Source organism: Raphanus sativus, chromosome 2 (genome assembly GCF_000801105.2).
Source record: "Raphanus sativus cultivar WK10039 chromosome 2, ASM80110v3, whole genome shotgun sequence".
Lineage (NCBI taxonomy): Eukaryota > Viridiplantae > Streptophyta > Magnoliopsida > Brassicales > Brassicaceae > Raphanus > Raphanus sativus.
The window spans coordinates 9,108,001-9,132,896 of record NC_079512.1 but is presented as its reverse complement, the minus strand read 5'-3'; the positions used below and the strand labels follow the sequence as shown (position 1 = coordinate 9,132,896).

The 24,896-nt window shown below is 35.6% G+C and overlaps 3 protein-coding genes and 1 long non-coding RNA gene across 4 annotated transcripts; 2 read left to right on the top strand and 2 right to left on the bottom strand.

Annotated features, from left to right (window-relative positions):
* Positions 1 to 2,682: 2,682 nt before the first annotated feature.
* Positions 2,683 to 11,439, top strand: LOC108833188 (11-beta-hydroxysteroid dehydrogenase-like 6). Its single transcript, XM_056997391.1, has 7 exons — positions 2,683 to 3,093; positions 3,169 to 3,287; positions 9,846 to 9,919; positions 10,197 to 10,282; positions 10,359 to 10,490; positions 10,581 to 10,745; positions 11,070 to 11,439. Exons 1-7 carry the CDS (start codon positions 2,911 to 2,913, stop codon positions 11,247 to 11,249), a joined length of 939 nt encoding a protein of 312 aa, XP_056853371.1. The 5' UTR covers positions 2,683 to 2,910; the 3' UTR covers positions 11,250 to 11,439.
* On the bottom strand, positions 3,490 to 9,213 carry LOC130502643 (uncharacterized). The gene is made up of 5 exons (XR_008940365.1): positions 8,503 to 9,213; positions 8,305 to 8,394; positions 7,889 to 8,221; positions 7,698 to 7,791; positions 3,490 to 3,622 (listed from the first exon to the last, which is right to left on the bottom strand). It is a non-coding gene; the product is annotated as an uncharacterized LOC130502643 (long non-coding RNA).
* Positions 11,440 to 14,554: 3,115 nt separating the features above from the next.
* LOC108833178 (uncharacterized) lies at positions 14,555 to 15,421 on the top strand. Its single transcript, XM_018606615.2, has 3 exons — positions 14,555 to 14,719; positions 14,819 to 15,040; positions 15,106 to 15,421. Exons 1-3 carry the CDS (start codon positions 14,555 to 14,557, stop codon positions 15,394 to 15,396), a joined length of 678 nt encoding a protein of 225 aa, XP_018462117.2. The 3' UTR covers positions 15,397 to 15,421.
* A 3,563-nt stretch (positions 15,422 to 18,984) lies between these two features.
* Positions 18,985 to 19,631, bottom strand: LOC130507973 (uncharacterized). Its single transcript, XM_057002939.1, has one exon. It carries the CDS (start codon positions 19,599 to 19,601, stop codon positions 19,050 to 19,052), a length of 552 nt encoding a protein of 183 aa, XP_056858919.1. The 5' UTR covers positions 19,602 to 19,631; the 3' UTR covers positions 18,985 to 19,049.
* Positions 19,632 to 24,896: the final 5,265 nt, after the last annotated feature.

The window sequence follows — 24,896 nt, the reverse complement described above, 5'->3', positions numbered from 1 at the left end:
TTTTTAAGCAGGTTGACGATGAAACTTTGTCACTTAAAAAAATGTGTTGTTAAAATGGTGGTGATTATAGCATCCACGATGATAGTGATAATATAATATAAATAAAATAGAACATGCTACTAAATGGTATAGTTCATGTTAATAAAATTATAAAATAGTTTAATAAATATCCAAATCTTTCATAAACTAAATTTAAAATACTAATCAATACATGCTAAAAAAATATAAACTCTAATTCAAATATCACAATATGCAAATAGTATACAATATAAAATATTATTAAAATAGAATAGTAATAAATAAATAGTATAGTACAAATAAATAAAATTTGGAAATGTATATAATTGCAGAAAATAAGGTAATATTTATTCCAGTATCAACCTAAACATTCCATAAATTAAACTCAAAACTCTAATCACGAAACCCTAAAGGGAAATATAAACCCTAACCCAAATACAAAACATGCACATAATACATAATATGAAGTAATATCAAAATAGAATAGTAATAAATGAAATAGCAGAGTACATATTGTTCAAATTTTAAAAAGTACACCCAAAATAGAAATATAAACTCAAACCTTCAATAAACTAAACCCAAAATAGAAATATAAAACACTAATCACTAAATCCTAAAAGAAAATATAAATCCTAACCCAAATACAAAACATCCACATAATACATAATATGAAGCATTATAAAAATAGAATAGTAATAAATGAAATAACATAGTACATATTGTTCAAATCTTAAAAACTAAACCCAAAATAGAAATATAAATCTAAACTTTCGATAAACTAAACCAAATAGAAATACAAACTCTTATCTAAATATCAAAATATTCACATACTACATAATAAGAATTATTATTAAAATATAATAGTAACAACGAAGTAACATAAACATTTTGTTCAAATAGCATACTATAATTGGAAACTTACAAAACATAGTATTGTGGGAGATAAATGCAGAAGAAGAAATATATACATTTATTAACTGACAAACAGGGGTAATATCATATATATTATAGTAATAATTGAAGGTGTTTTTTAGTTAGCTACATAATTATGATTTGTTTCATGGCTATCCATCCCAATTTTCCTTCGTTTTTTTTCTCTCCAAGATATTTTTTGAGTTTCATATTTTATGATAAGGCACATTGTACTTGAGGTAACCTTTCTTATTAGTCAAAGACATTGATGCCCTTATATTAAATTAAACTAAACCGGACATCTATTTTCCTAGATCCAATCATACCAAAACCAACTTATACCAACTTGAAACCTAGTGTCGATCTTCCCTCATTTTCCTTTTTTTTTCTCCCACTTTCTCTTAACGCTTGCGGCGGAGATGAAGAACCCTAGTTACATACTCGGCGATTTCACCTCTTCAATTCCAACCGATAAGAAATTTGCGTCTCCTTCTCACTGGCGTAGACATCTTACCAACATTTATCCAACTCTACGACCTTTTCCTGGATCTTCTCTCTCAATCTTCTAACCAAACACCCTTTCTAATGTATTTGTCTCTCTCTTTTCTTTGAATCGAATTTTAGTTTGTCACTTAGTGTATGGAAAATGTGAAAATTGGGCTTGATTCACTACAAGAGATTAGTTTCTTCACAACGACACAACCCATACATATTTATTCAGTTTGCTTCGATTTCAAGACATGTGAGGTTAGTTTCTTCACAACCCATACATATTTGTTCTGATTCTGGGTTTTAATTAGTTTATCCAAATTTAGATTCTATAAGATTCGTCTTTGTTTTGTTGGTTTCTTAGGGTCATTGTGGATTTCAAAACCCAGATTTACGAAGCTTCGATTTTAATTTTGACGGGTAAAGTGTGGACTCCGGAAGAGTGGATGGGTGGTGTATGGATACTGAAGGTGGATGGCTTGTGTGTGGACGTGGATGGATTGTGTGTGGACGGTTAATAAGGGGACAAGTGATGTGTATGGACGAGGACTAGACGTAATCTCCAAGGGTAGTTGCTATGGAGTTTCAGCGAGTGGATGAGCTCGGGATTCGCCGTGAATAAATTTGAGATCCGCTTTGGGTGAATTCCTCAATGTCTTGTCCACAATGATTCGCCATGAATCCTTGCTCAGGATCTGCCATGGTTGTGGAGCCTTTATATGTTGTGATTCAGATTCATTTTCAGTTCCCTGTCCACAACTTTCATTTTTCTGTATTCTCTATATTCTATGTTCATTTCCACAAAATTGTTTTACAAATTGTAAAACAAAATCTTGTCTATAATTTTCAGTTTTATGTTCATGTATTCTCTATATTTTATGTCCATGTCCACACAATTGTTTTAGACAATCTTATCCACAACTTTCAATTTATAATTTTGATTTTCCGATTTAAAGTATTTAATGGTCAAAAATAAAACAGCTATATCTATAAATCTAACCAACATAATATCTCGGAGGAAACAAAGACAAACCAAACCGGTACGTTATTTAAAAACAATGTATTATTTCTCTCATTAATAGCATTGTTGTCATAATACACACAAACTGCCATGTCTCACATGCTAAATGTGTCCATGAATGAAAGAGAAAGTCATATTGTGTCCTATCATGTAATCAATTCTTTCCCTTTCTTGTGTCCTTCTCCGGAATTTTATCATTCTCTTAATTAGAATGAGTTTACTCTCTTTATTCTAAGTCCGTAGATAGAGAGTTGACAAAAAATAAGATGATTTTAGATTTTGTTTTGCAATTTTTTTGTTGTAACAAAATGTTATGCTTCTCAATTAGACTGCAGAAACACATGTTAGCACCTCAGCTTGTAGGTTTGCCACATTGCCACTAGAGCTTGCCTTAAAATAGGCTTACAAAAAAAATACAAAGAAGGCGGAGAGAACAACGAAAACCAATAGTGAAGCAGATTCCTCCATACATGGATTCAATCAACAATATTATCAACTTCGTGTTTCCTCCTTTAGCCTTGTACGGACTTTTCGTCTTCTACCCAATATACCAGAGGCTGAAGTCCGCCGTCTCCATCTGCCGGAATGTTTTCTCGGAAAATGTCGCCGGAAAAGTGGTTGTAATCACCGGAGCAGCATCTGGCATAGGCGAGGTAAAGTTAAGGAACAAATATTTATTGTTTGATGGTTAAAAGGTTAAGTAGATGTGGATGTGATGGTGTGTCTAGGCTTTAGCATACGAGTACGGGAAGAAAGGTGCGTACTTAGCCCTTGTTGATATAAGAGATGAACCTCTCTTCCACGTGGCTGCTCTCGCTGAGATCTATGGGTCCCCTGAAGTCATCCCTGTTGTGAATGCAAACAAAGTCCCACATTGGAAGTTTAGACAAATAATGTCTAGTATATAAAGGGATGTCCAACTCTGATTAGTACGAGGCCTTTTGGGAAGGAGCCCAAAACCAAATCCATGCGGGCTTTACTGCTTCGGTCCAAAGTGGACAATATCGTACTAATCGGATAATAGAGAGTTGGACATGGGCTTGAAAAAAGCCTAACAAGTGGTATCAGAGCGTTGGTTTGAGCAGATAGAAAGTCTACAAGGCGAGTTATCACTTATCTGTTGCGAGGAGTTGGGAGTTCCAGTTTGTGCGGTTCCGTATTCTGAAGTCCTTGAGTTGTTACCTGAAAAAAAAAAAAGACAAGATCAAGACAAGTCAGTCAATGGAACCAGTTCCTGGAAAATTCGTGGTTGAGAAGTTTGATGGTAGGGGAGATTTCGGCTTATGGAAGCATAAAATTTTATGTCAACTAGAGCTAATGGGACTTGACTCAGTTCTAACTGACGGTGACGCTGCTACATCAGATCCAACTAAGACCGAAGATGATGATGATGCATCTACGGAGAAGAGTACTGAAAAAGAATCTAAGGTTGATCCAAAGGCGGCTGAGAAGAACAGGAGGGTGAGAAGTCTCCTGACTATGAGCCTTGGTGACAAGATTCTTCGGAAAGTTATGAAGGAGAAAACAGCTCTTGATATGTGGAAGGCTTTGGAAAGAAACTATCAAACCAAGTCTTTGCCAAACCGAATCTATTTGAAGCAAAAATTCTATAGTTTCAAGATGGAAGAAAACAAGAGCTTAGATGAGAACATGGATGTCTTCCTGAAGCTAGTCTCAGATCTAGCAAGCGTCCAGGTTAATATCTCAGAAGAAGATCAAGCAATCTTTTTGCTTAATAGTCTGCCTAAGGCGTATGAGCAGATGGCTCAGTCTCTGAAATACGGGAAGGGAAAGGACACTATCACTGTTGAGGAAGTAACAGAATCTGCATACTCTAAAGAAGTTGAGTTAAAGGAAGCAGGTCAGTTAAACAAGGCTAAGGCTGCATCTGAAGGTCTATATGTAGGCCAAAGAGGAAGGTCTGAAAAAAGGACTAACAGTGGTTATGCAAAAGGCAGATCAAAGACCAGAGGAAGATCCCAGATGAAGTTTAAGAAAAAGGGATGCTTCGCATGCGGAAAAGATGGACACTGGAAGAGAGATTGCCCAGATCGTCAAAGCCAGAAGATGGAGGATTCCGCAAACGTAGTTATGGAATTCAAGGAGCCATTGCTACTCACTGCAAGCAGTAACCATGTGAAAGATGAATGGGTACTGGACTCAGGCGCAAGCTTCCACATTACTCCAGACAAAGAGTTGCTATTTGATTTAGAAGAGTTTAATGGAGGAAAAGTTTTGATGGGAAACAACACACACTGTGATGTTCAAGGCATGGGGAAGATAAAGATTGTCAATCCAGACGACTCAGTTGTTATCTTATCTGAGGTCAGATACATGCCTTCTATGAGTCGAAACTTGATCTCATATGGATGTTTGGACAGAGCCGGATGCCATTATGAAGGGAAGCAAGGAATGATTCAGTTCTATAAAGGAGATCAGAAGGTGATTGCTGGAAAATACAAAGATGGTTTGTATTACTTAGACGGAGTAGTTTCTAAATCAGAAGCCTTGGTTGCTAAGCTCGACACAGATTTGACTAAAGTATGGCATTCTAGGCTTGGTCATATGAGTCAGAAAAATATGGATGTTTTGGTGAGAGAAGGATACTTGACTAAGAAAGACATTCAGACTCTGAGCTTCTGTGAGGATTGTGTTTTTGGGAAGGCTCATAAACTAAGCTTTCCAAAAGGAAAACACACAACGAAGGAGACATTGGAGTACATACACTCCGATCTTTGGGGATCACCGTCTGTAACCCCAAGCTTAGCAGGATGTCAGTATTTTATCACCTTCATTGATGACTATTCTAGAAAGGTGTGGATTTTCTTCTTAAAATCAAAGGATGGTGCTTTCCAGAGGTTCAAAGAATGGAAGATCAGTGTTGAGAATCAGACTAAGAAGAGCATTAAATGCTTGAGGACTGATAACGGACTAGAATATTGTAACTCACAGTTCAACACTCTATGCAAAGAAGCTGGTATTAAGCGACACAAGACATGCACCTACACACCTCAACAAAATGGTGTGTCGGAGAGAATGAACAGAACCATAATGGAGAAGGTGAGGTGCATGTTATCAGAAAGTGGAATGGAGGAAAGATTTTGGGCTGAGGCTGCATCAACTGCAGTATACCTAATAAACCGATCACCAAATTCTTCAGTAAACTTCAGACTACCTGAAGAAATCTGGTCAGGAATTAAACCAGACTTGAGCAACCTGAAACGATTCGGATGTACAGCCTATGTACATGTGAGACAAAGCAAGACAAGTCCTAGAGCAGTGAAAGGGAGCTTTGTGGGTTTTCCTCAAGGAACTAAAGGGTTTCGAATCTGGTTGCCTGAAGAAGAAAGATGTACTATAAGTCGGAATGTGACTTTTAATGAAGACGAGTTGTTCAAAGATTTGGAAGACTCGGCTAAAGAGAACAGAGAACAAGAAAAAGAAGCTCCAGAAAAGAAGGTTAAGCGTGTTACTTTCAGTCCAAATTTAATCCAAGGACCTTCAGGAAGTATTGAGAATGTCGTAAATCCAGCTCAAAGTGGAGAAACTTCAGATATTGAAAACAAGTCTGACTCTGAACCTAAGGAAGATGAAGCTTCAATGATTCAGGAAGAGCAAGTTGATTTGGAAAATTATGTCCTATCTAGAGACAGGGTTCGGAGAGAGATCAAACTACCATCGAAGTTTGATGATTATGATTTGTTTGCTTATGCATTAGCTGCAGCCGAAGACTTAGACATTGATGAGCCTAAGACGATTGATGAGGCTAGGAGATCTAAGTACTGGAAGCAATGGCTAAAAGCCATGGAAGAAGAAATGAGTTCTCTTGATAAGACGGGTACATGGGTGATTGTTGAGAAGCCAGAACAGAAAAAGACTATTGGCTGTAAATGGGTGTTCAAGTTCAAAAAGGGAATACCAGGCGTGGAAGAACCTAGATTTAAAGCCAGACTCGTAGCACAAGGTTTTTCGCAAGTGGAAGGTATTGATTATACAGAAGTTTTTGCTCCAGTAGTGAAACATGTTTCGATCAGAATCATGCTTTCATTGGTGGCAAATGAAGATTTTGAGCTTGAACAGCTTGACGTTAAGACTGCTTTCTTAAATGGAGAGCTAGAGGAAGAAATATTCATGAATCAGCCAGAAGGGTTCGTGAAGAAGGGGAAGGAAAGGAAAGTATGCTTACTAAAGAAGTCCTTATATGGACTTAAACAGTCCCCCAGACAGTGGAATAAGAAATTTGATGAATTTATGAAGACACAGGACTTCCGCAGGAGTTTATATGATCCATGTGTCTACATAAAAGGATCAGAGATTTCGCAGATGATCTACTTACTTATCTACGTTGATGATATGTTAATTGCTTCGAAGGATTTATCTAAGATCAGAGAGCTGAAAGAAAATTTGAAAGATAGATTTGAGATGAAGGATTTAGGAGCTGCAAGTAGAATTCTTGGGATGGATATTATCCGAGACAGGAAGAACGGATGGGTTAAGTTGTGTCAGAGAAATTATTTGGAACATGTTTTAAGAACGTTTAATATGTCTGAAGCCAGAGCAGTGGTCACACCAACTGGAGCTCAGTTTAAACTAAGAAGTTTGAATGAAGAAGAGCTAAGAACAGAAAGAGAATTGATGAGTGAAATTTCGTATGCTAGTGCGGTTGGTTCTCTAATGTATGCAATGGTGGGATCTAGACCTGATTTGGGATATGCAGTGGGATTAGTCAGCAGATTCATGGGAAATCCGGGAAGGATTCACTGGGAAGGTGTGAAATTTATTATGAAGTACCTTGCAGGAACATCGAGTTTTTGCCTAAATTTCACTAAGAGCTCTAACTTTAAAGTGGAGGGCTTTTGTGATGCTGATTATGCGAGTGATCTGGATAGAAGAAGATCTGTCACTGGATATGTTTTTCAAGTAGGTGGAAATACTATAAGTTGGAGATCAGGGCTTCAACACATAGTTGCATTATCAACTACGGAATCAGAATATATGGCTCTAACAGAAGCTGTAAAAGAAGCTATATGGTTGAAAGGATTTTGTGGTGATTTGGGATTTCAGCAAGAGAGCGTTAAAGTATTTTGTGATTCGCAGAGCGCTATACACTTGGCCAAAAATGGAGGTTTCCATGAAAGGACCAAGCATATAGACACTCGTTTGCATTTTATTCGAGATGTAATTGCACAGGGAGATGTGGTGATTGAAAAAATACATACATCTAAGAATCCTGCTGATTTTCTGACGAAGAACTTACCAGGAAATAAGTTCCGGGAATGCCTGGAGCTTCTAAAGATCGCCTAAGAAGAATTGTAGTCCTTGCAGGTTCCGTTTTGTTGACGTTTGAGAACCTGGCAGATGAGGACAGAAGATTGAAATCGTCAGATCGATATCATTGATCAGAAAGAACAGAATCAAGTAAGGAAGTCTGTTTTGAAATGTTGTTACCTTGAAGCGTGTGTACAGTGGGAGAAGCTCATCGATTCTGTGGCTGTAACTGGACACCGGAAGCTTGTATGGAAACGACAGAAAATAGAAGTATATTAGTTGCGCTATATTCTTAAAGAAATAGGACTGAGCAACTCTACGAGACTCAAGAGCAGTTGTGCAAGGAAGAGAACATTTAAGTGGAGGTTGGACCTATCACGGAGTTCTTTCAATACGAGTCTAAGTAAAATAGGCAGGTAGTATCTCTAAGCAGTAATGCTTTGCCTGCTGAATTGTCAGGAAGCTTGGAGCTTGTTCACTGGAAGTTAACTTGGCTGAGAGGTTCTCTGGACACTTGATAAAAGAAGCAGAACCTGTGTTAGTGTTAGGCACAAATCAACAGCCAAGATAAAACGGAGAAAGACTAAAAGTCTTACTTGGATTAATTGTGGTTATCTACAGATATGGTTTGAGGATTATATTGTTTTCCCAAGACTTGACTGAAGAAAACAGTGTTGAACGCATCTCTGAAGATTTGATAACAGAAGATTGAACAAGTGCATAGAAGAAACGAGAAGATACAGAGTCAGTTGTGAAATCAGAGGGTATTGAGAAGACATTTGAGTTGAATTTACCTGAGATTTGATTCGGGATCTTCACGAGGAACTGAGTGAGCAGAATGACAGAGTATTGAACACACGCCATTGGAGGCGGATGTTCGGAGCTTCACTAGAGCAGGGATTGAAAGGAGACAGGGGTCGACGGAGGTTAATAAGAGAACGAAGCTGGTTCTTTAGTTAATCAGGAAAGGAGCAATCGACAGGAGGTGGCGACAAGATGTCGAAAACTGTCGGAAGATCGAAAGAGGAAGGAGCTGCTACGGCATCTTTCATCAGGGTTTGGTGAGTCAAAGTGGAGATTGTGAACTAATGTGACTCAGCCCAAATCCATCCTGTCGGCCCATAACAAGCATCATCAACATAAGAGTAAGAAGAGAGACTTGGGCTTTAGTGCACAAAGGCCCACTCGCAAACGTGAAAGACAAGTCGGTGGAGCAAGACTTATAAATACATCTTGTAACACCTAGGTTTTTCATACGTTGTTTTCTTGTTGTTGTTGGCTGCTGTTCTATCTTGAGGTTGTGCTTGAACACCTGAGATTGAGACAGAGCAAAGAGAGATCATTAGTGCTTGTAAACTCCTTTTGATTCTAGTGAAGTTTGTGGGCAAGAGATCCCACACGAGACGTACTGGTTGATACCAGGAACTCGTTAAACTTGCGTGTGTCGTAGATTATCTTAACCTATCTAGCTAAATCGAACATACTATATCCTTCACAATTGGTATCAGAGCCAGGTTGACGAATATCTGCAAAAAGACCAAAATACCCTTTAAGTTCGAAGAACCTCCACTTCGATGGGAAGGGTGGGGTGCGTAGCAGAGGCCAGTCAAAGATCCTGGAAGCTTCGGTTGTGGGAGGAGAATCCTCAAGGTGACTTCGCGATTAAGTGGTGCCGGAGACTTATATCGAAAGTCTCTCCTTAACGACGATACAAGATTAGGTGGATATTCCTAACGGTGCTGTAAGGATTAGGTGGTGAATGTCCTAATGGTGCAGTAAATGTTAGGTGGATAAATCCTAATGGTGTAACAAGAGTTAGGTGAAGAGGCCCGTTGGTGATTACGGCGGTACAAGAGGTGTGCCAAGTTTCGCTGGAGGTTGAAAACCAAGGATTCATGTGGTATTTGGTTTGAGAGGAGGTTTGTTGTGAATGCAAACAAAGTCCCACATTGGAAGTTTAGACAAATAATGTCTAGTATATAAAGGGATGTCCAACTCTGATTAGTACGAGGCCTTTTGGGAAGGAGCCCAAAACCAAATCCATGCGGGCTTTACTGCTTCGGTCCAAAGTGGACAATATCGTACTAATCGGATAATAGAGAGTTGGACATGGGCTTGAAAAAAGCCTAACAATCCCCATTGTCGCCGATGTTTCTAAACTCCACGACTGCGAACGTTTTATCCAAGCCACGGTTCTTCATTTTGGCCGATGTATGTCAATAGTCCTAATTATATTCTAGATGGTTTGTTTGCGTTTTACTATAAATAATCCAGAGCTAGTACTTTATAAATCATTTGAGTTACAATGTAAACGCCAAACCAATTAAAAAAATATATTTGTTTTCGAGATTTTGTTTAAAATTTACATTAAAACTTATAACAAGTTGTAACTCGGAATTTTTAAATCATTATTCATATACACTACAAATTAAAAAAATCCGTAGTACTGATTGTGGATTTTTATTTCTTTATGTTTTATTTTTGGCAGTGGATCATCTAGTTACAAATGCAGGAGTTGCTCCACTCTATTTGTTTGAAGACATTGACGATCTTTCCAAAGCTACGCCAGCTATGGTAAACTTACTCAGACCAAAGATTTATGTAAAGAAAATATGTTTTCTACTTCGCTGTAAATTTTTTTTTCCCACAGGACATAAACTTTTGGGGATCTGTGTATTGCACCTTCTTTGCTTCTTCATACTTAAAGAAATCTAGAGGAAAGATTGTGGTGATTGCTTCTGGATGTGGATACATTGCTTCACCCAGATTGAGCTTTTATTGTGTAACACTTTTTTATCCATTTGCCTTTTTGTACTTGTTAACCTTCTTAAACACTCATCTGATATCCTTGATTTTCTCTTGATGGATTCAGGCAAGTAAAGCTGCTGTGATTGCGTTTTACGAAACTCTAAGATCTGAGTTTAGATCAAAGGTTGGGGTTACCATAGTAGCACCTGGGGTAGTTGACTCAGAAATGACCCAAGGCAAGTTCATGACAAAGAACGGACAACTCATAGTGGACAGAGAGCTCAGAGATGTAAGCATTTCTGGCTTAATTTATGAACTACTTTCATAGTTGTAATTTAAAAGTCAAACTCAGTATCATTTGGAGAATAGTAGGATGACCAAAACTGGTATGAGAACTTATCATTCGAGTTATACAATTTTATATATTTCTTTTTTAAAAAATATGTTTCCAAGAGTTTTGTTAATCTACTCTTTCAAATATATATATATATATATATATATATATATATATATATATATATATATATATATATACATGCATGAAGAATAACTAGAAAATATAAAACGATGGAGTTTAGTTTCAGCCTTAGCATTTTTATATCATATGACGCAGATGCAAATAAGCTTATTGCCAGTGGAATCAGCAGAGAGGTGCGCTAAAGCGATACTAAGGAGCGTGTGCAGAGGAGATAGGTACTTGTTGGAGCCTGCATGGATCAGTTGTGTAATACTTTGGAAAGTTTTCTGTTCAGAGGTAACAGATTCGTTGGGACGTTGGCTAGTGATGGGTTGACAATGACGCAAGCAGCTCCAGACGAGAAGATCTGTTGATCCAGCCAACAACAAATTACATTGAGGGACATTTGTGAACGGCCATGTATAATCTACCAAATATATAAAAAGTATCACCTATGAGTAACTACAGGGTTATATTTAGCAAAAAATAAAAAAAAAAACTACAGGGTTATATATCATGTTCTGTATAGTTTGTTTAACCGAAAATATCCTACTCACACGTATAAATATCCGGCCCGAAAGACTACAGAGAATGTTTCCGGGAAGCTATGATTTTCTTTTGTCGGCACCAGAAAGCTATGATAATTAACAGAAGATTGCGCACAAATACGCCTTGTTATAGTGGCGTTGGAGCAGAGAATATAAGAATATTATCTTTGAAGGAGAGTGCTAAGAAGCCAATAGACATCCTAATTTGTCTAAGATAAGTAGAGATGGAAACAAGATGACTTATCTTAGACAAAGTAAACATAGGAAAGTAACATTCTCATTTTTGTTTTGAAAGTAGAGCATTTCAACATTTTTAACAATTATCCTTTGGAATAGTAACCGATGAAGTTTAACTAGATAAACAACTTGAAATTTGCTATATAGGAAAAACGTTGGAGGTAAAGTTTTTTTTTATATTTATTTTCTAATTTCTTTGGAGACCAATAATGCATTATTTTTTATTTGCAAATAGTTGATTAAATAGTATCTCAAAAAAAACATTTTTAACAACTTTCCTTTGGAATAGCAACAAAGGTGATCTGTTGAAATGCTCTACTTTCAAAACAAAAATGAGAATGTTACTTTTCTAAATCATCTTAGACAAAGGAAAGTTCTTAAACAAATTGTCTACTTTCAATTTATCTTAGACAAAGGAAAGTTGTTACTTTGAAGAAGTTCAATTTGTCTAAAAGTTCAATAGCAACAAAGGTGATCTGTTGAAATGCTCTACTTCAAAACAAAAATGAGAATGTTACTATTCCAAAGGAAAGTTGTTAAAAATGTTTTTTTGAGATACTATTTAATTAACTATTTGCAAATAATAATAAAAAATGCATTATTGGTCTCCAAAGAAATTAGAAAAAAAAAAAAAAAAAATTTACCTCCAACGTTTTTCCCACATAGCAAATTTCAATTTGTTTATCTAGTTTAACTTCATCGGTTACTATTCCAACGGATAATTGTTAAAATGTTACTTCTTGAGATATCATTTAATTAAATATTTTCAAATAATAACAAAAAAAATGCCATTATTGATCTCCAAAGAAATTAGAAAATAAATAATAAAAAAACATTTTACCTCCAATGTTTTCCCCGAGTATCAAATTCCAAGTTGTTTATCTCGTTAAATTTCATCGGTAATTTCTCAGGATCACCCTCTAACTTTGTTTGATGTCCGCTCTTCGTTCATATTTAATAAATGAAAGTAGACTTTTGGTGGAAGGTCACTACAAGAAAACACGCAGATTCTGAGGAAAATACCGAGGGAAAATGAGTTCTTCGGAAATTTCGGACAAAATATCGAGGAAATACCGAGGAAACCAAGAAATGGGGTTTCCTCGAAATTTCCTCACTATTTTTTGAGGAAATTTCGAGGAAGACCAACTTCCTCTGTAATTTTCGAGGGGATACCGAAGAAACCAGGGTCGTCGGAAAAAATCGACGGATATTTCTAATATTTCGACGACATCTTGTAGCCGTTAGAGAGCCGTTGGGAGAGCCGTTGGGGGATTTAAACAATTTCGAGGAAATTTCGAGGAAATGCCTGTTTCCCTCGATATTTCCTCGATATTTCCTCAGTATGCCGGGATGATTTCATCTATAAATACAGCCACCCCTCTTCCTCTTCATTCACTCCATTTCTTTTCTTCTTCTCTCCTAGTCTCACGAATTTGATTCCAAAAAAAACATGTCTTCTTCAAATTATTTTCGTTCTTGGATGGATCGACCTCATTTGGATCCGGACACGAGATTGCTTACGGAAGAATACAATCAAGGTATAATCGAGTTCATGAGGGTAGCTCGCAAACAACCGGAAGCAGAAACAGGTAAGTTAAGATGTCCTTGCTCTAATTGTAAAAATAGAAAAGTTATTAAAGAGTGGGATGTTTGGACTCATCTATTATTGAGTGGATTTACACGAAGTTACAAAATTTGGTATCATCATGGGGAAACTGATTATGAACTTGGTAGTACTAGCGAACCTCAGCCGGCGGTTAGATTAGAAGAACCAATTAGGGCGGATGTAGATTATGGTGTAGGTACTGAGCAGATGATAAATGATCATTTTAGAAGGGAAGATTTACCCAATGCAGAAGCTAGGAGATTTATGAAATTTTGGATGCTGGAAAGCAACCATTGTATGAAGGTTGCAGAGATGGTCATTCAGCTTTATCATCTGCTATGAGGCTGATGGGCATTAAAACAGATTATAACTTGGCTGAAGACTGTGTGGATGCGATAGCTAATTTTGTTAAAGGTATTCTACCTGAGGATAATGTAGCTCCAGGTTCATACTACGAGGTTCAAAAACTCGTAGCTGGGGTTGGTTTATCTTATCAGGTAATAGATGTATGCAGCGATAACTGCATGATTTATTGGAGGGTGGATGATCAGCGGACTACATGCAAATTTTGTGGGAAGCCTCGTTATAAAGATACTAGTGGAAGAGTTCCAGTGCCATATAAAAGGATGTGGTATTTGCCTTTGACGGAAAGGTTGCAGAGGTTGTATCTTTCAGAACGCACAGCGCAACGAATGAGATGGCATGCGGAGCACTCAACAGATGGTGAGATTAGACATCCTTCAGATGCAAAAGCGTGGAAACATTTCCAATCAAAGTATCCCGACTTTGCGTATGAGAGAAGAAATGTCTACCTTGGATTATGTACTGATGGTTTCAGCCCGTATGGGAAGAGTGGAAGACAATATTCTCTATGGCCAGTCATTGTTACACCATACAACTTACCCCCAAACTTGTGCTTGCGACGAGAGTTTTTGTTTCTCTCCATTCTCGTTCCCGGACCAGAGCATCCTAAGAGATCACTTGATGTGTTTCTTCAGCCACTAATATATGAGTTGCAACAACTATGGGCTCAAAGTGCTGAAACATACGATATTTCGTGTACCGATGATACGTTGTTTATCTATTACCACTTCGTCCATAAAGTTATGGACAACTATGGGAAGCAGATGCACTCGTGGAAGAAGAAGTGGGAAATAAACAAGGTTCGTTTTTATTTATGATACAATTTTTTAATTTTTTAAAATATTTTTTTATTTATTTAACAATTTTTTTTAAAGGTTCCAAAGGGGATGGACCCGACGGTCTGGCAGGAGTTGAGTGTACATTGGAGTAAGAACGAAGTGAGAGCAACTTCTTCCACCAACTCCACCAACCGCAAGAGCGACCGTAAGGGGAAGGGCATGTACGTCCATAACTTGGGTGCTCAATCTTTAGCCAGTCTGGGGGATCGCTTGGTAAGCTTGTCGGTTTTTATTATATTATTTAAGATTCTAATATTTTTTTGTGCATTTCTTTTAATTACTAATGTTTGTTTAATATATGTTTTTTTCAAGGCGGAAGAAAATGAGGGGGAGCCGGTTGATCATCTCCGCCTAATAAAGACGGCGTATACCAACAAGAAGACCGGCGAGATTGATGATGGTGTTGTGAGGGATGTGGTCACCCTCATCGACAGTCAGATGGAACAGGAAGTGTCTCAGCTTCAAACCGAGGATGACGATTCGACGGGATCGACCGGCTTGCCTCGGGTTCGGATCAACCAAATCGTTGAAGCGGTAAGTTCATTTTTTAAAGTTCAATCCAATTTTATATTATTTAAATTTGACACTTTTTTTTTCAGTCGGTTCCAAAGAAGAAGGGCCGTTTGTTCGGTTTGGCTCGTCGGTCTTCCTCGGTTCCGTCTGCTTCTGCACCACCACCGTCCTATGTTGATCAAGAAGTCCTTCTAAGCCAGATGAGGGACAAGGATGCTCGCATATCTGCGCTGGAGTCCATGGTGGCGAGTCAAGAGGCGGGCTGGGAGGCACAGAGGAAGCTGAACGAGCAAATGATGGCGATGATGAGGAGCATGAACCCGAACGCCAACGTGGACTTCCCGACCATGCCAGACCCGGACTTCCAAACCCCGTAGTTTAATTTCTTTCAGAAACTCTAAATGTTTTCTTTTCTTTTGTATGACTTTGAATTTTAAATAATATGTTTTCAATTTAAATTTTAATTTTATATTTTTCGAATTTAAATTTTAAAAATATTTTTTTCTAAAAAAACAATTTTAAAAAAAAAAATAATTTTCAAAATATTCCGAGGAACAGCTGTCCTCGGTATATACCGAGGGATGTGTTCCTCGGAATATTCCGAGGGAACGTTTCCTCGAAAATTTTCGAGGGCTGCGTTCCTCGAAAATTTTCGAGGAAACGTTCCCTCGAAATATTCCGAGGAAAACTGGTCCTCGAAATTTTCGAGGAAATCGTCCCTCGGAATTTTCCGACGAAACTGTTTCCTCGAAAACTTTCGTAGGTGTTTTCCCTCGGTATAATCCTCGGTACATACCGAGGGAATTGTTCCTCAATATATTCCGAGGACCTCTTCGACGAAGGGCAGTCCTCTAAATATCCTCGGAATTATGTTTCCTCGAAATTCCGTCACAAAATTTCGAAGAAATTTCGAGGGAAAATGAAATTTCGAGGAGATTTTTTCGAGGGACGTTTTCCTCGGTATTTCGTCGGAATACGCTTATTCCGACGAAATACCGAGGAAAAAGTCCCTCAGTATCAGCGTGTTTTCTTGTAGTGGGTGAACAAAATGCAGGAAATTTTAAATCAACACTTGACGAACCTATATCTGAGAAACACCAAATATAATAAACAGTACATTGTTACCAAGATCTATGAACAAAAACAACTATTTTTCTCAATGTATGGCCTATGGTTGCCTTTGCAAAATGTTCTCTTGCCGCTATAATTCACCATACATTCTTGCCTTTCCATCATGTTTTGCAATGTATTTTGAGAGCTACTGAGATTGTTGCACTTGTTTACTGTTTTTGGACACTGGATAGTGGCTAATGCAATTTGGGAGTTCTGTCTTGATCTAAGTAAGAAAGGGAATGCTTTTGTTGCTGAAGAAGAGATCAAATATGAGGATTTTCTTCGCATGGTTTACATACAACAACATGAATAGTGAAATGAAAGCGGCCGAGTTAACTTATATACTGGCTAAACATATATATATTGGGGCAAATACCTAGCAACACGCCTCCAATGTTTTTAAGTAATGACATACAACTTGCAAATTTATCATATTTTTCAAGCCAAACATTATGTGTATTTATGTTTTATTGACTGCAAACAATGGTCGTCATGATGTGAATAAAAATCAAAAACGTGTTGTAAGAGAGAATACTGCTACGAATTTTGGTAATTTTGAAAATATTCAGTACGAGACTATGAAACCATCGTAAAACACTATAGTCTTCACATAAGGCTGCTATAAAACCATTATACCTGCAGAAGAGTGAAACCATTAACTCTCGCGATATATTCAGTGGCAAGAAGGAATTAATAATGAAATTACACAAGCATTCAGTGATCGACAAAACCTTGTCTCAAATTTTAAAAGACCCTAATGTTAGCTTTAACGAAAAAGCTGCTATGATATATTGATAGAGACATTACATAACTATATATAGAAGAATCCAATCCAATCTACTGTTTGGTTGAATGATTGAATTCTCTGAGCTCACTCTGCCGTCTTCACTAACTCTATTATTTTATGTGTTTACAAATCGGGACTCCACTCGTTCACAAAAAAATATATATATAAAGAAAGCTAAAAAAAGAACAACACACATAACCTTTTACATTTCCCTTGCCTTTTGGTACATCTTTTTCAGAATCAGTACCTAGAAATTACTATATCTAGTGCTTACATACAAGCTCAAGATTTGTCAACAATGGCATACGACTTGTTACAGCGAAACAGATGATGAAGAAATGTTGTTATAATTATGTCATAATCATTTGCATCTCTTCCATATTTATATCATCGACTTCTTGATGTTGGGCTTCTCATTAATCAAATGAGACCCATCTAATTTATCTTGCTTTTATTTGGTTTCAAATCACTAGGCCCATCAGAGAATATGAACCCATTACAGGAACAGAGCTCAAAAAACTGAATACCTCAGTCAATGCTTGCCATTCTCACACTATATAAGTATATATACTTATTAATAAAAGAATGAAAATTCGGCCAAAAAAAATCCTGAACTTTTCAGGAATTGCCAAAAGAAACATGAACTTTAGAGCTGATAAAAAAAACACAAACTTTTCATTGACTTTAGAATTAATTAACAATGTTTTCGTTGACTTACAATTTAGCACGCCGTCAGCAAATTTAACACAAAAAATAACATAAAAGTAAGTAGACCAATGAATTTGAATCCAGATTGTTTAAATAAAATGGCAAGGTACTTTACCACTTTATCACTAGGCTAGTGGTACATTCATTGTACGTACTAACACATTTACTTTTATTTAGTATTGATTTTGAATATAAAAAAATTATCAAAAACTTAAAAAGATCTTTAAAATTTCTAAAATAATTCCAAAAAAAACAAATTTCATTTTTTCGGATTATAAAAAAAATTTGAAAAAATGAAAAAAAAATCGAAAAATATTTCAAAGAAGTTATAAAATATTTCGAATCTGAAAACATATAATCAGAATATATATATATATATATATATATATAAATTATTACTATTTTTAAAATTTTTTTTATAGATTCTGATTATATGTTTTTTCGGATTTGAATTTTTTTTTTCCTTTTTATGAAATTTTTTTTTTCAAATTTTTTTTTCAATTTTTACTTTTTATAATTTGAAAATGAAAAATTTCTTTTTTGGCATTTTTTCTTATAAAATAAAAAAAAAATTTAATTTTAATAAATTCTGATTATTTTCAGATTCGAATTTTTTTATAACTTTTGATATTTTCGATTTTTATTTTATTTTTCGTTTTTTTATCTGAAAAATTAAATTTTCTTTTTTTTTTGGGAATTTGTTTTTAAAAATGAAAATGTTGGAAGATTTTTGAATTTTTATAGGAAAAATAAAATTTTATTTTTACTTTTAGTTTCAAAATTAATTTTATAAAAACTTTCTTTATTTTCATATTTTTGGAATTTTAAAGACTTTTTAAAATTTTAGAGAATTTTTTATATTCAAATGAGTACCAAATAAAACTAAATGTGTTAGTACATACATTGCATTAATTTGCCATTTGATCCAAACAAACTGGGTTCGAAATCCGGTCTCTTCGTATTTTTATTTTCAAATCGTGTAAAACGAAACGACGTCGTTTTACTTAATGCCAACAGTTAACATTGGGTTAACGCTGTCTTAACTCTTGTTTAACGGTGTGCTAATCTGGTCAGTTAACCGTGTAAGTTTCTAAATTATTTAAATAAGTCAACAAAAGTTTAGGTTTTTATTGGCCAGGCAAGTGTAAATGATTTTTTTGGCAATTTCCAAAAAATTCTGGATTTTTTGGTCGAATTCTCATAAAAGAATTCTTGCTAAGGCCAACTCCATAGGTAGGTTCTTAATGAGGTTTTAACCAAATAAAAAAAAAAATTAGAAAAGAGGAGAAAGAGAAAATTGTGTCAGAAGTTCTTGTAGTTGAATTTAAAACTCTCGAGTACAAATGTCCTTATTCAATTGATCAATCTTTTTATTAAATACAGAAGTTAAATAAAAACTAAACTTTTGCAGACATGTAATTATTATGACATACGGTTATGGTCTACGTGGCTATGTAAAATCTCAGTTTCAAGTCTCCTCCGTCTGTTCACACGAGCGATCAGATCATCAGCCCTCTGGTGTAGTGAATCCATCTGCATCGGACTAAGCTTACGCCTTTTATCATCTTCGTGTCTCAGTCTATCCATATTCTCTTTTGTTAATTGTTGACATCCGATTCCCATCTTCATGTTTGCACAAGACCACCAGTCACAAGAATTGTTTGTCACAGTCATGCACTCTTTGCGTAACTCGCTAGTTGGAAGAGCAGATCTTGATCTGGAAAACATTGATTCTCCAATGAGGGTGATCACGATGAAATTTGTGAGAAGGAATAAGACCTTGGGGGTTGACATGTAAGTAATCACTCTAGGGATAGTTGATATGAAAAATCTGAGAGAAACTTGAAGCCAAAACGGGCTGACAAAAACTATAACACCAACAACTACAATAAACGGCAAGAATAGGCCGTCGAGCAACTTAAGAAATGACTTCTTGTTATATTGGGACTCTTGCATGGCCACTACCGGTTCCATGTATGCCTTAAGTAAATAAGATTTAGTTTAAATAAGATGGGAATATTGAAGAAGCAGCTAGAGGAAACTTAGAGCTAAAGGGTGAGAGTCTGGCTGAACTTGAAATGACTCGATTTTTCGGATGATATTTATAGTGCGTGCTTGCATGCTATGCAGTTTGAGATTTTATATAGTTTAAGGGTTCTTACTCGTTAAGATTAAACTAATCACATGCTTCAAACATATATTTTACTTAATTAATTTAGCTTTTTACGTAACCATGTGGGTACGACAGCACTTTCGAATTATTAACTGCTTTATCCACTATTTTGAGTGTGTTATATTTCACCAGCTTTGTTTTTCTAATGCATAATTAATTGGATATATAGGTTAGAAAGAAAAGAACCAATCCTAAAAGTTTAACTTGAAGCACGTTGAGAACCAATTCTTAAAATATTCTACTTTTTCTGCGCACACGTCGAAAGTAAACGTGCTTGTCTTTGCTCCCAACTATCACGCGAAAATATATATTAATACTCACAAGTGGAATCGAAAGTCTAAAGTATAGAACAAAGGAAATTACCGGCCTTTCGTATGAAACTTCTTTCATGATAGGAACTCGAAGACTTTGAAGACTATCTTATAATTTGCATTGCACATAATGATTGATAGAAATTGTGCTATCTCAGTTGATTTATTTTTCTTTGGAATGATTATTCAATCCTTGAAAACTGATACCATCAAATAGGAATTTATTAACCGTACAAGCTAAATCCTCCTTTACTATGTTCCAAACTTTTGATAAAATAAAATTGTCACTCTATCTGATCCAAAAAAAATTTCCGATGCATTGCGAATTTGGAAAGTCTTACCTCTCATTTCGTAACTAGAGATATGAGATCCTTGTTTATCAAATATGTGATAGTCATAGTAATATTAGCTAATGCTTCATCTATCTTTCGGGTTCGATGATTCAAAAATTGTCCTGAAATGACTTATAACAATTGCGCACCTCTCCTTTTTCAATGCATATAAACATTTTCCCTGTCTCCTTTTCGCAGCCATAGAACTGTATTTTTACTTCTCGAACATTTCCTCTGTCTTTAGGACTTTAGAAAGAACATTTAAAGCAGTTGATATAGCTCGTTCAAAGTTGCAGTATCACATTCATACATGGTTTCAATTTTTTTTGGGAAATTTTCCAAAATAGAATGAAAATTTACCATCTTTATCCCTATAGTATAAAGTTAATATTATTTTGTTCATATAGTATAATTTTATTTCATAATCTCAGAACTGACCTTTGATTAATCAAATAAATACATTTTAATAGTATTTAAATATTAAAAATGAATTAAAAATAAAAATTTAATTAAAATATATATATAATTTAAGTCGATATTTTAGGATATATTAATAAAATAATATACTCAACTTTTATTTTTATATTAATAAAAATTTTATATAAAAAATTGAATTCCAAATAATTTTATAAATAAATACATTAATAAAAGAAATAAATATATTAACAAAATATACATACATACCTTTTTTTTATAAATTGTACATTTAAATTACAAACAGATATTTCCAAAATATCGACTAAAAATTTAGTCTTTATTCAACAATTTTTAGTGTATGTCAACTATTTTATAAATTATTTAAATATCTTAACATTTTATTAAATATTTTAATTGTTTAATCATATTTGATAAATAATTTTGTATTTTAATAAAATATAATAAGTAACGCTTATATTAATATGTTTATGATATTTATATAACTAAATTCAATTATTATTTTTAATATATAATTTAATTAAAATAAAATATTCTCATGCATAGCATGAGCAATAATATTTATTATATTTCCGTGATATACACAATTGAATTCAAATAATGCTATAAATAAATATATTAACAAAAATATACATACATATATATGTTTGTAAATATATAATAGATGTTGAATATATATATATATATATATATTTAAAAAATGTGTTTGTAACGTACTGGATTACAAATATCTCTAGAATATTTTTATGACCAAATATACACTTTTTAGGAAGTTAGAATATTACAAATATTTTTATAATATGTTTCTTAACGGTAACTTCCTAAATTTTCGCAAAAATCTGTTTTTTCTATCCGTAGAAGACATTTTCTACACTGCATAGAACCAAGATAAAAATTTCATAAACAAATTCTATCTCATGGAGCCGTTTGAGTATTGTTTAGATTTTTCATTCCGAAAATTTTAGAATACTTTATAAAAGTAAAAACTGCATTCACGAGAAAAGAAGTTATCTGTAAAATTAACAGAATTCACATTCCCAAATTTAGAATTTTAATTAAAACTAGATTGTTCTGTCTAAATAAAGTAGATGAATTTATTTAATCTGGAATTCGTTTTCTACTAATCCATTTTCCGTTGAAGACAAAATCTACTTTTAGTATAACATAATTTAAAATTTTATTTATCAAATTTCTCAACCAAAAGAAAATACTAGTTTGTTTATATAGGTGTTTATAATTTCTTAATATTTTTATAATTTTTTTTCATAAAAATATTTACTAAATTTAAGAAATAAAAAGAGTAAAAGAAATAAAAGATAGACAAATATAGTTTTATATCAAAAAGACAAACATGTTAAATTTTTATTTCGTTTTGGTAAATTTCCTTCTTTTTTTTAGTTCTTTCACTTGCTTTTCCGAATTTAAATTATTTTATCGTCTCCACTGATTAAATGCTTTGCGGTAGCATGATATTTGTATCATTTGGGAGTTCGGGTGAATTTCATCCGTAAAAAGTTACATGTCTAATCTCGTCACTAGTCAGCCATTGCTTATCAAATTTTTTAAAAATGGATTCGGGAGGATGGTTGCTAGAAAAAGATGATGCTTTAATCACCACAGACGCAAGTAATTAACTGAAGAATATGGGAGACTTTTATGCCTACCATTCCTTTTTTTGTTAAGTATGTGAATATCTATCAGATAAGTAATGGCACAGAGAGATTACAAGTTTTTGATGAATCAAAATCTAGTAATCTAAGGAGCTTATCAAACACAGATGCTAAAGAGAGCCACAAAAGAACTTAAAAACACTCTAAAGCAAATGAAGTTTAATCAGTTTCACTTGGAACATGATTAAAGCTTGGCAAACTGTACTACTTCAGAACAGCAATGTCGCCTGAGGAAATCACGACATGAAACTTAATGTCGGAACCTGCTCCAAGAGAAGAAATCATTGTAACAACCGAACAACAGTCCGAGGCACGCGGACTGTCCCGAAGGCAACTCTAACGGGAAGACAGGCGAAGCAGGGGTGACAAGCGCTGCTCTGAGAATCCAAACCAACACAGAGACGCCAACTGATGAAACACTGGTGAGATACTGGCTGATGGAAGTGGAGGACATAACATCTCGACACCAGTCCTGTCACACGAGCATGCACGAAAGATGCCAACAACTGAGTATAGAAAATGCAGGAAGCTGAGGTCGATTTCCTTATGAAATTTTAAGCACAGAGGAGGAGGACCTCCCATCAACAAGTGGAAAAGGATCATAAATCATCGTAAGGCATAGACAAATTGGAGCAACTTCAGAAACCCAAATCTATCTCGACCCATCAAACAGTTTGAGTACCAAAATACCATGGTGGCTGCTTCGAATATAGAAACAAGAGAGATTTCCGTGTTGAAACCCTCAAACTTCGCCTTTACGAATTCGACTGAAAATCAATTTGAAAAAATCTGAGCAGAGCAACCGATGAAAGAGACGGAGGAAGACATGGAGGCAGCAGCTGACCGGTGTCGCAGCGGCAACACACTAAAGCTCTGGCGAACTGGTGGAGCAGAAGTATCTATAGTAACCGATAGTGCAGAGGTAACGTTGAATTCTTCGAATGCCCGTTATCTAAGCCTTCTTATATCTGTTGAATGCTCAAAGAATGCCCAGAAAATAAGGTTGCAAGAGTTGTTAAAACACAAAGCTCTAGTTTATAAATCAATAATCAAAAGTAGTGATTCTTACAAAGCCAAGATATCACCTTATATAGCTATATGAATACCTAAGTTAATAGAATAAAGGAAAACCTAAGCTTAACCGACAAAGGAATGCAAAGACATATGCGAAAAGGAAATAAGAAAACCAAAACTAATAACGATAAGGATGTATGCTACATCAGGTCCCCTCCCCTATGGAGGATTCGTCCACGAATCCTGAAAGCATTGCATCATCCGGTTCGTACTTGAATAGATGTTTAACATTGAAAACATCATGCCTGCGGATATGGGAAGGAAGGCGAAGTCTGTAGGCATTTGCATTGATCTTCTCGATAATTTGAACAGGTCCGATCTTTCGTGGCTTAAGCTTGTTGTACTGACCCACTGGGAAGCGTTCCTTAATCAATACTGCCCAAACGTAATCGCCAACAAGAAAATGAACCTCACGGCGTCGTTTATCTGCATCACGTTTGTACTTGATTGCAGTCCCCGCCAAGTTATCCTAAGCCTTTGCATGAATATTAGCTATCTCGTCAACAAGCTCCAACGCCCTTCCATGAAACTCACCGGGTTGTGGAGGAGTAGACAAGGCCAACGGACCCCGAGGAAGCACACCATAAACTACTTTGAAAGGACTGAAACCAAGACTTCGATTATGGGCATGGTTATGAGCGAATTCCGCTTGACACAGAAGCGAATCCCACGAACGTAAATTATCACCAACTAAACAACGTAACATGTTACCCAAACTCCGATTAACAACCTCGGTTTGTCCATCTGTTTGTGGATGATAAGCAGAACTCATATTTAAGCTGGTCTTGAGCAGTTTCCAAAGAAATATCCAAAAGTGGCCGATGAAACGCGAATCACGGTCGGAGACAATCGATGCTGGAAAACCATGCAATCGGTAGATATCTTGAAAGAACAAGTTTGCTACTTGAACCGCATCTGTAGACTTTTTACATGGAATAAAATGAACCATCTTGGAGAAGCGGTCAACGACAACAAAGATGGAGTCATTGCCACGTTGAGTTCGCGGAAGTCCTAAGACAAAGTCCATACTGATATCACTCCACGGTTGAGTGGGTATGGGAAGAGGAAGGTAAAGACCTGCATTAGAAGCGTGCCCTTTACCTTGCTGACAAGACGTGCATCTCGCGACGAACCGTTCAACGTCCCTACGCAAGGTAGGCCAACAGTATGAATCAGAAACGAGCTTGAGTGTTCTGTCGCGTCCCACATGTCCCTCACGGTGTAACTCCAAAATTATCTGTAACCGAAGGCTACATTCGGGGACACACAAACGA